General features: G+C 35.8%; 1 protein-coding gene across 9 annotated transcripts in view; it reads left to right on the forward strand.

Annotated features, from left to right (window-relative positions):
- The window catches only part of CNOT4 (CCR4-NOT transcription complex subunit 4), a 127,213-nt gene that overhangs the window by 55,870 nt on the left and 56,703 nt on the right, over positions 1-14,640 (forward strand). For all 9 annotated transcript variants that reach the window (XM_039860852.1, XM_039860854.1, XM_039860861.1 and 6 more), the window contains one exon: positions 6,432-6,629. In XM_039860852.1, coding sequence (XP_039716786.1) covers positions 6,432-6,629 — 198 coding nt within the window. The remainder of the gene's footprint in view (positions 1-6,431; positions 6,630-14,640) is intronic.

Below are 14,640 nucleotides of genomic sequence, written 5' to 3' on the forward strand. Positions count from 1 at the left end.
TTCTGGGAGGACCAGAAGTTGTGAGGCATATGAAAGACAGAGGCCACTGGGTTCAATTTCAGTAAAGAATCATTAGCTTAACAAACATATTCAGGAGACGACTGCTGAAAAAAAGGTAAGAATTGGTGCTTCCAGATCCAGAAAAAGTATCAGTTATGTAGCAGAGACAGATGCCCTCTAGCTGGAACATTGATTATAAGTTTGGATCAGAGCCCTAAGATGGAAACACCCTGGTGGAACTTGGACCTCCTGTGCTCAGAAAATGGACTACTGACTTGCCTCGTCCACCAGTTTGTCCTCTTTACAGTCAAGAAAAGAGCATCCTGCAGTAAACAGAAATACTATTTATATACCAATTGCAAGAACCAAGAATCAACAGACATTTTAGGAAAACTAAAATTATGAAAGAGAAGCACAAAATCAGTAAATAGAAGAACCTAACTAACGTAAGTAAGCAAACAGAAAAAAACTTTTAAAAGTGTCATTGGTACTTCTCAGAGAGGTAAGGGAGAATGACATAGTCATGTAGAAAGAACATTTTTTAAAAAGAGTAAATTAGAAATCTTGAAAATGAACAGTCTCATAGATGGGCTGAAGAACAGAATGCTCATATTTCAAGAGCAAATTAGTAAGTTGGAAGATTGTGCTGAGTATTTTTGTTGCAAGGTATATTGCAAAAAAAGAAATTAGAAAGCATGAAAGAAAAGTTAAGCAACATAAAAGATGGATCTCCTGGTCTTCTAAGAGAAGTTTTAGAAGCAGTGAACTTAGGATGGGTGGAAAGAAATAGTCAAAAAACTAACAAGAAAATTTTTCATAATGAAAAGTAGTTGTGCTCAGGACTCTGAGTAGGAAGCAGGATGACTGAAAAAGATCAATATTTATATAATTGTGAAATTTTAGTGGAAACTACCTAAGGATTCCTCTATGTAGATTTTTGGAATTCTTTTTGTACTAGTTGTCTTTGTGGTATTTCACCCCATAAATTTCAGTTGCCTCCATCTCTTCAAATTTTGATCACTGTCCCTTCCACTCATTGTGACTGTTGGACCTACCTAGTGCCAGTATCCAATAAGTGCCCAAAGAGCAGAAAGCTTGGACACTTACAGTTTTCTTCTGTCTTATTTCTTTTTTTTTCAAAGGTCGCAGACCTCTTAATTGCCTTTTGTTCAGTGTCTAAAAACATTTATATGTTTTGTCTAGTTTTCTAGTTGTTTATGCTGGTAGGCCTGCCTAGTCTATTACCATCTACTCTGTCATGGCTTTAGGTGGAAGTGTATAAGTAATATTTGAACTTTATAATAACGTAATCGTGAATTGTCCTAACCAAAATTAGGGTGGGAGGTTAGAAGGTGAACTTGGAATATTTGGTTAGGCTGGCTAAATAACTTTAAATCTTAACTTGCATAATGTGATAATATCTAAAACTAAAAAATCAAGAAGTAGTAATACAGGCATGTTATTTAATGATACAATAGTAAATAACAAAATAATTTAAGAGAGTCAACAGATTATTTGTAGAGAGAGGCAACTGGTGCTGGGGAGGAAGGAAATGGAGGACTGCTCTTTTTCTTAATAAACTTTATAGCACCGTGACTAGGAACATATATAAGAAAAATATCAGTGAAACTAAGGAAAAAAGGTATGATAAGAAAATGGAAATATAGGAAAGAAGGTATAGTACTGATATTACTCATAATCAAATTTAAAATTAAACACATTTTAAAAGATCAAAGAGGACTTTTTCTTACTGATAAAAAGTTTCTAAAGTCATGAAACTAATTAACAGCAGATCTTTGAAATATATTGAGCTGATATAAATATTAGAAACACTGCATTTACATTCATAATGAAGAGACTTCTAACTTCTGTATTTTAGAAATGGACAGATGAAATAGACAATAAAAAGGAAATGGAAATTTGAACACAACAAGCATGTATATGTGTGTACACACTTTTCACAAATTAGTACAAAACTTTAAAATAACAGGTGCAGCGGGCATAAAAATTGACTGTTAGGCCACAAAAGAAATATTAACCAATTCCAAAAAGTGGGGCTCACACATGTATTTCCTTTTTGTTTATCCTGCCTGGGTTTGTGGGGCTTCTTGAATCTGGATGGATTGGTGAGTTTCATTAGTTCTGGAAAAAATTACACTATTATTTCTTCAGATACTGCCTTTATTCTCTTTCCTCTCTTTCTGGGACTCTGATTAAATACTTTTCAGATCTTTTTACTTTTTTTTCATGTTTCTTAATCTTGTCTGTGTTGTCTGTCGTTTTCTTTGCTTAATGCATTAATGGATGATTTCTTCCAATCTATTCTCTAGTGCGTGAAGTGTTTTTTTAGGTCCAGTCTGCTGCTAAATATGTCCACTGAGCTTTTAAATTTGCCTTTTGTGTTTTCCATTTCCAGAAGTAGTGTTTGTTCTTTTTTCATACTCAATATGTCATTTTTAAAAAAGATTTTTATACCCTGCAGATATTTTTCAGGTTGTCATATTTTTTTAAACAGATAAGCATTATTTTAAATCTGTGTCCAATAATTCTAGTAGCTGGTCTGTGAGGGATGTTTCTATTGGTTGTTGTACATGTCATTTTATTTCTTTATGTGCTTGGTTATCTATACTTGTTTCTTGATTGTCATTATTGAATTATTTGTAGGATTCTCCAAGGCTTAAGGTCGATTTGTCTACCTCTGCCCAATCTTCTTTAGGGCTGGTTTCAACAGCTTCTCTAGAATGATTTTCTTCTACCTTAATTTTCATTTTTTCTTGTTTTGACCTCTCCATAGTTTGTTCTCATTCTGAGACTAAAAGAGCCCTTTGAGGAGGTGGGGTCTCAGCTTAACATGGGGATGCTCTCCCCTAAGACTCTTTACCTTGAGCTGATCTCGGGCTTTGAGAGCTGTCTCTCTTCCCCCATTTTGTTCTTCTCTCCTTGTTTATTGTTACTCAGACTTTCCACTTTTCTCTCTGGTATTTGACTCATTCAGAAATTGGCTTGGGACTTCTTTACTGCAGATCATTATTGTTTTTAAGATGTTGGTTTAAAAATAAAGTTTTATATAGTATTTTTCATTGTCTATAGCAAGAGGGAAAGTTAGAGCTGCAAGTGCTTTTATTAGAAACAAAGAACAAAAATAAATGAACTTATTTCCAGGTTAAGAAACCAGAAAAACAAAACAAAACATTGTGACAGTGAAAGATAAGGATTAAGCAGAATTAAGTGAAATAGAAGAAAAGTAGTATTTTAATAAAGGTTATAGCTGGTTCTCTGAAAAGACCAATAAAATAAACTCTTGACAAGTCTGATCAGAATGTAAAGAGAAGACACATGTAAATACATTAGGAATAAAAGTGGGAAGATACTACACATGTGAAAGAAATTGATTAAACTAGAGACTGTAAGCCATCTTAATTAGTAGTTTGGCAATTTATTGCCAAGTTAACATTATTAAAAATACCTTACACATTAAAAATGCATCTCCATTCCAACTTTTAATGAAATCTTTAGATAAGTTAAGGCTAATAAGATTTTGTATATTTGCCATTTGTGTTTAGAGTAAATTTGTACATTTTATATTGTCTAGAAAATTTTAATTCCTCCTAACAGAAATGTAGTTTCACAAACACGTTAAGATTAAAAAGCTAGTATTTATAACTTTTAAGTTGTTAGAAAAAGAGATATTTGGAGGGTAAATCATTATAAACTAATTTATCCTGTTCTCCTGTATTGGTGTTTTTCCCCAATTACATAGCAGTTGTTTTCCAACAAAGCTGACTTTGAAGCCTGGTGGGATTATATTTTCATAAAAAAACCCAGACTAACATAGAAAAAAGACTTATGATAACCAGGGTCATATACTCAGCGTTGTGCTGCATCAATGATATACCTGATGAGAGTTTGTATTACAATGTAATTTTTGGTGTGTGTTTATGCATTTTTTGCTTTTACATTACTTTGCATCATCTTTTATTGGGATTTTACAATGTCAGAGAATGTTAGCAAAGGAAAAAACCTTTGAGCGGTTGTCAAATCCATATCCACAGAAGAAATCGAGTCTCAGAAAAGTTACGTTAATATTTCTCAAACTATCTCTGATGAAGAACCAGATTTGCAACTGTAACCCTTCCCCCAGTATGTTGAAGACTAATACAAGGTTTTATTATGCATGCCTAGTACCAAGCCTTTGTCATGTGATTCACTACCTAAGTTTGATAACAACCATACTGATAAATATCTCATCTGCAGAGTCCACTGATGATGTACGTGCATGTGTGGCAGTGTTACGTTGCTATAAAAGTTTCCAAATACTTATTTTCAGTTTTTACGTTTTTCTTATCGTGGACTGGTAAATTAAACTCTTGCTAAATTACTGACAGTGCATGGACCTCACTTTGAAATGGAAGTAGGAGCAATCCATGTGTTTGGTGCATTCAGAGAGAGGATTATCATCACTATAGATGGTAGTGCAGGGCAACAGTTTTCAGATGAACTTCATAACACTCTAAAAAAAGCTACCCAGGCATCCTGTGCAAATGAAAAATTTAAGTGATCTTTTAGAAAGGTATTTTACTTGGTTTGTATGTAGTTCAGTTTTATACTTTATAGTTTTACGGGTTTAAAATTATTCAAGCAGATAGGTTAAAATTTGAAAGGAGAATAATATAGGTATACAAAGGTGAGTGGAGAAGAGAGTGAAAATTTAAATGGGGGAAGATTACCTCATTGATTGAAATATTGAACTTATTGTAATATAGCTTTAACCATTTTGTTCCCTAAAAATGCAAGAATATTTTGAAATAAGGTTTATTAAAAAGAAAATTAGCAGCACTAAATTTCCATTTTTAGAGAGTAGCTTGGTGTTCATTTGGCACATATTTATGGAGTTCCTAAAATGTCTGAGGCTAACTTTATATTTGAAAGTCCATAGACCATGTGAAAGTCAGCTAAATTACTGACTTTTATATATGGTCAGCTGTTTTCTATGCCTCCTACTCAGATAGGACCAATTAGCTAGAAGATTCAGATGTTTTAATGTGGGAATAGAATGGTATAGGTGCTTAATATCCTGTAGGACCACTAAAAGAACAGGGTTTTTTGGAGACCTTATGATATTATTAGTAGAAATTGAGCAACATAGAGGGAAATCTCACTTTCTTAATTGTCTTCAGTATTAATGTGTGTTCACAAATTTGAGATTTTTTATTTTTTCATTTTTATTTGTATATGAGAAGATGAAAGTAACTTTATGTTAAAGGCATAGCAGGGTTTCAGGCTTTTGGCTGTTCCCGCTGCTCTTCCCTGTTCCCACTTTTTTTCCTGATGGCACCATTTCTGTTGGTCCCCTATTCTGATAGGCACCATTACCCAATCAGTTGCAGTTCCTGTTTTTGAGATTTCTTCGTATCCAGTTTTAGACATTATTGTATTTAATGTCTTCCATCTTTCATTTATTGTAACTATTTTTATTAGTAGTATTATTGACTGATTTAGCAAATGTTAATTTGCGGGACACAATTTTAATCACTTTACAAATGTATCATCTTTTTAAATTCTCTCACAGAAGCCCTCTGAATAAAGTACTGTGATTCCCATTTTACAAAAGAGGAAACTGAGGCAGACAGGTCATATAATTTAGTTCAGGTCTTTCAGAGAGTAAAGATTGAGCCAAGATTTAAAGCCAGGCAGTATGAGTCCACAGCTCTTATTCAGGCCACCAGAAGCCTTGACATTAGCAGTAGGACTAAAAACAGTCTTGTAATGAAGAGAAAGTATAAAAATTACAGCAGTGTAATTGCTAATGTTTGTTGAGGGATTACTGTATGCCAGCCATAATAATAATTGTTTCATGAGTGTTATTTTATCTTTATAGCGGCCTTTAAGATTATTTTCATTTTACATATGAGGATACTGAGGCATAGAGTTTAACTTACCTAAGACCACATGGCTAGTAAGTGTTGAAATTAAATTCAGACTCCTGAGCCAGAGTATCTGTGTGTTTTATTTATTTCGCCTTCTGTGTCCCTCTTTGACTGGGAATGTGTTAAAAAAACAAGTACTTCATTAATTCCTTAGCACATCTCCTTCATTAAATATTTGTTGATTGTAATACTTAAACCCATATTTAGATGAGAGAACTTATATTCTGCCTATTACACAGCACCTTAGAAGTTTAATTTTCTTGTTAAGACCCTTTGGTGGTGGTTTAAGTTTTGTGCTAAAAGTAGTCTGTATAAGCTCTAAAAAATGAATATTTAAAAAAATTTTATTGAATATTTAACTTTTATTAAATGAAAAATATTTTAAACAATTAAAAGATTTAGAAAAAGGAAGATGTAAGAACCACCCACCCATCATCCAGAATATTTTTATTCGTACAGTTTTTCTATGTAATAGTAACTTCTGTGTTTGTTTTATGCTTAAAGCCATATCCAGAAGACCCAGCAGTTTATAAACCACTCTCCCAGGAAGAACTGCAGAGGATAAAGAATGAGAAAAAACAGAAACAAAATGAGAGAAAACAGAAAATATCAGAAAATCGCAAACATTTGGCTAGTGTACGCGTCGTACAAAAAAACCTCGTCTTTGTTGTAGGTCTGTCTCAGCGCCTAGCAGACCCAGAGGTAAGTCCTCTTCTGTTTCTTTCTCAACTTCACATTTTCTTCCTGTCGCTTATTTGGAAATAACAGTTGGCCCTACCCAACTGCAGGATTCCCTGGAAAATATTAAAACTTAGGAGAAAATGGGAAATGATTTTTTAATAATCACTAGGAAACCAATGGCCAATTGTGATCTTAGACAAGGGTCTTAATCTTTTCTGGTCTCCTTTTCTTCAGCTGTAAAACTAGGCAGTTGAACTTGATCTCTAAAGTCCCCTTTAGTGCTAATAATCTGTGATCATTGGATAATGGTTCTAACATGTGGCATGTCTGCTTTCTTTCCTTTTTTCTGTACCTGTAAAGGACCAACAGTTGGGGATGCAGTTATATGAACCTACTAGGGATCTATACTATTTAAAATCCTGCCCAAGTAGTAATTGTTGGTTATAGAATAGTTACAGAGCTGTTTCTATACTACATCATCATTCTTTACTCATTTATTTTAAGCTAGTTTTGGGGAAAGGGAGACTTTGATGAAGGGAAATAATGAACCAGGTTCTTTGTCATTTGTATAGGTGTCATTTGTAACTCTTTTGTGTATTACATCTTTTCTCTCCTTTCACCACTGGCCTTATTAGAGTAATGTTGAACTCATAACTTGCCCTGATGCCTTTGGATGCACATCTGCTAATTTTTAGTTTCTGATATACCAGGAGGTGCTGACTAGATTAATGGGAATGCAGATAGAAATTGATTGACAGCCAGAGTGCATACTTTAGTAGGAGAGAGCTGGAGCTAGGGGATCTGCTGAAAGTACCCCTTGGGAAAGGTTTGAAGTAATGCACGTCATGGTACCAGTGAGAGGATTATAGTGAATATACTTACAAAGGTGGGATTCATCGGACTTGGCTAAGTGGGTTGAAGGCCCCAGAAGGAGGAAATTTAAGGAGTCTAAAGTTTGATTTTATAAAATTCAGTTTAAAGAGAATAACAAATATTTATTGATGATGAGTTTACTATGTATTGAGATTATGAAGGGCTTCAAGATCAGTAGCAGAGAAAGTCAGGTAGACTTGGCAGTAAATACGGCAGCAACTCAAGAATTACTGGGACCTAGGTCCAGGGATGCTGGCATTAGGGGGTTACATGATTTTCAAGAAACCGGGTTCTTTTGAAAGCCAGATGAGTGAGTCTAGAGTTCTTAAGGAAAAGACTTCTTTAGTGAGAGATGTTAAGGACCGAGTGCATGATAGGCCTATGATTCAGCCTCAGCAGCCAATTCATCCCTTTTTTCAAGCTAGTACTTAACTCCCCAGGCAGGCAGAATCCCCACATCACCCTTGACCATTTTCTTGAATACAACTTTGCACAACCCTTCTATCTCCCTCTTTCACCTTTGCGTTTTTTCTAACCAGAGGGCAATTCTTGCCTCTCCAAGTTTTTTATTCATCTGCCTCTATTTACTCCTACTGATCTCATCGATTAGAATCTACTTTTGCATTTCTGAAACTGCTGCTCCAGTAAACTAATGGGGCTTTTATCTTGATTTGAGAACTCTTAGATATGAATGCACTTGATTTTGTTAACACATCCTTGATGCTATAGAACTGGAGGCATATGGAGCAGCACCCGAAGACTGGGTAAAATCAATCCATCGTCTCAATCTGAAGTTTGGATTATAGGTTTTCTTCCTCCTCTTTAGAATCTGTGATTTATTTTATTTACAGTATTCTCTCCTTACCTTCTGTGGGGAATATGTTCCAAGGCCCTCAGTGGATGCCTGAAATCGAGGATCGTACCAAACCCTATATATACTATGCTTTTTTCTGTACATACTGTTTTTTTCTATACATATATACCTATGATAAACTTTATAAATTAGGCAAGAGATTAACAACAATAACCAATAAGAAAATAGAATAATTATAATAATATAGTGTAATAAAAGTTATGTGAATATGGTCTCACTCTCAAAATATCTTATTGTACTGTACTCACTCTTGTGATGATGTAAGATGATGAAATGCCTGTATGACGAGATGAAATGAGGTGAATGATGAAGGCATTATGACTTAGCTTTAGGCTACTGTTGACCTTCTGATGACATTAGAAGGAGAATCATCTACTTTAGGTGATCCTGGATTATTGAGTCTCCATGATGTTGATGGTTGGATGTCAGAAGCAGACAGTGTCAGTGGTTGGGGGAATTTAATATTTTCAGGTCGCGGTTTACCTCAGGTAACTGAATCCACAGAAAGTGAAACTGCAGATGAGCGAGGACTACTGTACTTATACAGATTTCTTGTTTCCACTTCAAATAACATGACTTAAGAATTATTATACAGAAAAATTAATCTTGGTGGTGACTAGTGAGAGATAACAATTTATTGGAGTCTAAATGTACCCTAAAACCGACTCTACTGGTTTTATACTTTTGCAATAATTATAATGAATTTTCTTAAACATTGGTTTTTCTCTTTTATTTCTCTTGAAAGCCTAAGAAGACCAGAGGCCAGTATTTTATTGATTATATATTACCACTTCTAAATAGTAATATCTTTAAAAACTCTCTTAATTTGTCTGCATAACATTTTCAGTTTGGAAAACTGAAAGTTGACTTCCTAAGAAAACTTGAAATTGTTAGTGTAATTTCAAGTCAAAGAAGATCCCTATTATTTACTTATCTTTGGATGATTAACAAAGCAGGAGCGTTTAGGACACTTTAAAACTTGTTTTGAAAATCATTTTTGTTCATTAGAAAACTTCATATCAAGATTGATTGTCAAATGTATCATTTATTGATCAGTAGAAAAAACTACCTCAGAAGATATGGATGATAATTATAGGTAATGATTAGAGGTAATGATGATCTTCTAAGTTGTAAAATTTTAGATTTGTTGAAACCTAATTCATTCATTCTATTATAAGTAAACTCTTGAATACTTACCACGTGTCAGGTACTTTGATGTTGGAGATAAGTAGTTTAGCAAGCCAATCACAGTCTCTCCCCTTAACAAGCTTACAGGGACTAGAGGGTAAGACAGAATTTAAGAACTTGTAAATTGCTGAGTATTTATAAACAGAGAACTACAGGACTCTTCCGGAACATATAACACTGAGGAACTTAGCTAGTGTAGAGATTCATGAAAAGCCTCCCTGAGGAGAGGATGATTAAGAATGACTAGGGATTAGGTAGGCAGCAAATAAGGACAAGAATGTCCCAGGTGTGTGGTGGCCTGAGAGATCAGCTTGTTTGAGGAACTAAAAGACTTTAAATACACAACCATTTCACTTACAAATGAGAAACTGAGGCACAGGGAAGATGATTGACTTGCCTGTGATCACACAGTTGTTTCATAGCAGAGCCAGGACTAGAACAATCCCCCAAACACACCCTGGATACCCCCCACCCCCAACCCATATTAAAACTCCTATTCCAGTGTATTTTACACTGAAGATTAGTCTGTTTACATCCACCCACTCATCCATCCACCCATCCATCCATCCATTCATTAATTCATTCATCTTTCCAATTCTTTACCAACTGTCGGATTTTTTCTGTCGTGTCCATGAACATTTGACCATGTTCTCAATATAGCAAGACATTTTATGTATTAGGCATGCCATTGGGCATTTATAATTCTGTCACATGGCCTTTTATATTCTGTGTTAGTACTTAAACTGGCTCACTGTAAAGTAAATATATGATATTGAATATGTGGATAATATATATGGTGATGTGCAGGGTGCTCTGCCGGCTTCCCATACTTAACTTTCTATTCACTATAATATTATTTTGCTAGTTGACTGCTATGTTTAGGCAGAATCTGTAGTGTTCAACTTAATACGTTTAAATTATTTGAATTTCCCTTGCCTGGGCAGGCCATTTTTTATCAGGTACAGGCCATTTGCTCATACATTGCAGCCCATCTGTATTCTCTATCCATGTAATTTTTTGTTCAATGCTAAGACAGTTCAATTTCTCAGTAGCATTTATTGAGTTTCAGTAGTGTGCCAGGCACTTTGTAAGACACTGAGCACACACCAATAAAAGTAGTCCTTGCTTATTTACAAAAGTAACAGTACAGTATGAGAAGTGCTGTGTGCTGTGGAGGCACAGAGATAGCACTTGACCTTCAGCGGGGAGGTTATGTACCCCTGTTATCATTTGGGTAAAGTGCTCCTGACACAGAACTATACAAATGCTTCTGGATGAGAAAGAGCTTGGTCAGCAAGTGATTTGTTGGGCTGGAAGAATGCAATGCTGAGAGATGAGGCTGGCAAGGTAAGTGGTAACAGATTATGAAGGGCTTTGTAACCATGCTAAAGAGTCTGCACTTCATCCTCAGGGCAGTGGGAATTTGTTGAGTGTTGTTAAGAATAGAATGACATGGCTAGTTTTCTACTGTGAAAATATCATTCTGGCTGCACTGTGACACGTCAGTGTAATTGTATACAAATCTTACGTTATTACGAAGGCGCTCTACCCCAATATTGGCCAGAAACTATTTCCATAAGTTAGTGGTCTTCAACCTTATCAGACCCAATACCCACTAATATTTTGTAACACCCTTTGACTTTCATGAAATGACTTCTTGATAATATAATGTCAATATACACACTTTGCAAAAAATCTAAGGGAGAAATTAAAGGAGAATAATTATAAAAGGGTATTTCTAATTGTAAATACTTGGGGACCGCTACTCTGGAACCTGTTACTCAAGGTTTGGTCTCTGGGCCGGTAACATTAGTATTACCTGGGATTTTATTATGCAAACTCTCAGGTCCTGCATCAGAACTGCTGTATCCAAATCTGCATTTTGACTAGATCCTCAAGTGATTTGTACGTGTATTCAAGTTTGTGAAGTACTGTTTTTCAGTACATAATAAAAGAGTAAGATGCTTACATCTGTTTGTAGAATCACTGTGAATGTGGCAACTACAGATGCAGATTACACGTGTTATGGTTACACGTGTATGTATTGGCAACTCAGATGCCATGAAATGTCAGTGACAGAATTTTTCTGAAACAACTCTTAGTAAAATTCCAAACAGCATTTGTAGTCTTCTTTTAATTACATATTATTTGCTTTCTTGTAAATTCAAAGTATGTAAAAACTGAGGACCTGCTTTGTGTTTATTATAAATAATATGGAATTTCTTCATTATAAACAGTCTTCTTAGTTACACGAATGTCTTGTAGGACATCGAAAAGTTGTGCAGGACAATCCTTTGTTGTGCAGGGCTAGTCCGAGCATTCTAAGGCATCCTTGGCTCCCATTCACTAACCATCAGTAATGTGTCTCTGTCACTTTGACAACCTCTCCTAGTAAAAGCTCCCACAGATTTCCAAAATGTCCCCTTGCATGCTGCCTTCATTGAGAGCTACTGCTGTACACTCAGAAGTGATACGAGATGCCTGTGCAGCACAAATTGTGACCAGCCAGCACCCTTTAAAGCGGGCATTTTGGCTGTGAGGCCTTTCGCTGAGTTTGTATATATTCAGTTGGAATATTGAATGCAGTTCCACATTCCACCTGCAGATAAACATCACAATATACAATCTACTCCTCAACCTTGAGACTTTGCTGTGAACAACCCAAGGGCCATTGCCTTCGCCACTGTTACTGTCATATCCCCCAGGGGATTTGGTAGAAAAATGATTGGAAAATCAGTGTAATCACTTCACCTTCTAATTCATTAAAATTGGCTGTAGAAGTCGTCAGTATTCTTACGTGATACAAAACACTGTAGATGTTATATGTGTTACTAACACTATCAAAAAATGGAAAGATAATTGAAAAAGAAATTTGTATTTATAGGTATGATTAATGCATCGATGACAAAAGAAGCAGCAATATGATATTATGGTAGTCTGGTGTAAGCAATAAGATTGCTTATTGGTAGCCTAGCCTATAGGGAATGAATCGCTAAAAACTTTTTATGGCATACAGTATTACAGTCATAATATAGTATTGGAAATATTGTTAACATTTTTAAAAACCACATGTGATGATAGGCTGATACGCAATGCAGTTTCTCCAATTATGAGAGACATACTAAAGCAAAGTTATCAAACAGTCAGAAAACACACTGTTAATTTTATATTAAATATCACTTTCTGCCTATATAAGGAGAGGCTTTCCACTTCCATACAAGTCTTGTACATGATTTTCTGCATGGCAGCTACTTAGACAGTGATGGTGATGATCATGATAGAAATGTCTCATACAGTTCTTGCTGTACAGTTATTAGAATTTCACACAAACACACAACAGGTAAGTGTATTAATTGTACAGTATGAAGATTATTTACTATTCATGAAATGGAAGAAGATCATCATAAAGATCTTCATCCTCATCATGTTCACACAGAACAGGCTGATGAGGAGGAGGAAGAAGAGGGCTTGGTCTTGCTGTCGCTGGTGGCAGAGGCAGAAGAGGTAAGGGGAGGCAGGAGAGGCAGACTCATGTAGGATAACTTTATGGAAATACATCACAGTTTCTCTCTGACTTTTTGTTTTTTCATTCCTTTAAAAGTGTTTCTGTATGGTACCAGACCTTCTTCCACTGTTTGCTTTGGTTTCAGTGCCCGTGTCATAGAAGGGTCCATGTTGTAAACGAAGCCAAAGCAGTCTTGAATAACTGGAACCCTTCTGCCAGATTGTCTAATGTCAGTTTGTTTTCTGGCAATGCTTTTATGTCTTCTTCTTAATTGTCTAGCACGATTTGGAAGCACTGATCTGCATCAAGTTGTCTTCTGTTAATTCCTCTGGTGTGATGTCTGTTCTTAAATTTCTCCAAGATCCATAGATCCATATCTTGAAACTCTTCAGTCCCTATCGTTTCTGTCATATCCACGATCTCTCTAATTTTATTTATCGGCTCTGTTGTAAATTCTGTGAAAGCACAATGCCTGGGCACAGTTTTCTCCAGCAGGAATTTATTGTTTTGGGTTTAATGGCTTTCATTGTTTTTTTCTGTAAGAATGATGGTCTCTTTGATGGTATCATCTTCCTCGACTTTTATGATGTTCTCTTTGTCAGGCTTCTCTTTCCTGGTGTTGACAGCCCTTTCCATAGAAAGCCTTAAAGGTCCCCATGACCCCATATTCTAGAGGCTGAATTAAGAGACGTTGTGTTGGGGACAAGTAAACCACATTGATCCCTTCGTTGTTGAACTCATGGGGTTCTGGGTGGCCGAGGGGCATTGTTCAGTATCAGAAGAACTTTAAAAGGCAGTCCTTTACTGGCAAGGTACTTCCTGACTTCGGGAAGAAAACGTTGATGGAATCAATCCAGAAAAAGTGTTCTCATTGTCCACACTGGCAGCTGGTGTTCATCTTTTCCCTTCAAGGCTCAGGGGATTAGCAGCTTTATAGGTAAAGGCAGGCTCGATCATAAACTCTACTGCATTTGTACAAAATGGTAGAGTTAGCATATCCCTTTTTGCTTTAAATCCGGGTGCTTGCTTCTCTGCCTTACTAATAAATGTCTGTTGTGGCATTCGCGCCCCCCTCCCCCCACACCAGAATAGGGCACTTTTATGTATTAAAAAACTTGTTCAGGCAGATATCCATTCTCCTCAGTGATTTTCTTAATGGTATCTGGGACCTCTTGGTCTGCAGAAGCTGCTTCTCCTGTTATGTTGATATTTTAAAGCCAAACCTCTTTCTAAAATTATCTTACCATCCTTTGCTGGCATTAAATTCTCCAGCTTTAGCTCCTTCATCTTTCTTTTGCCTTAAGTTGTCATATAATGACTTTGCTTTTTCTCGAATCATATTAGAGTCTATAGGTATGCCTCTTTTATAGCAATCCTGTACTCGCACAAAAGCTGCATTTCCAGAAGTCCAAGGTTTTAGTGCCCTCTGGTGTAGCTGCAGCTAGGGCTTCACAAATTTTCTTTTTCACAGTGGTCGTTACGCTTGATTCATTTATCTTGAAATGGTGGGCATCCGCAGCTGTAGACCTCAACCTATGATACATATGATACACTTCAACTTTTTCTGGTTATGTCATGACTTTTCTCTGCTT

Source organism: Pteropus medius, unplaced genomic scaffold (genome assembly GCF_902729225.1).
Source record: "Pteropus medius unplaced genomic scaffold, Ma_sr-lr_union100, whole genome shotgun sequence".
Taxonomy (NCBI): Eukaryota; Metazoa; Chordata; class Mammalia; order Chiroptera; family Pteropodidae; genus Pteropus; species Pteropus medius.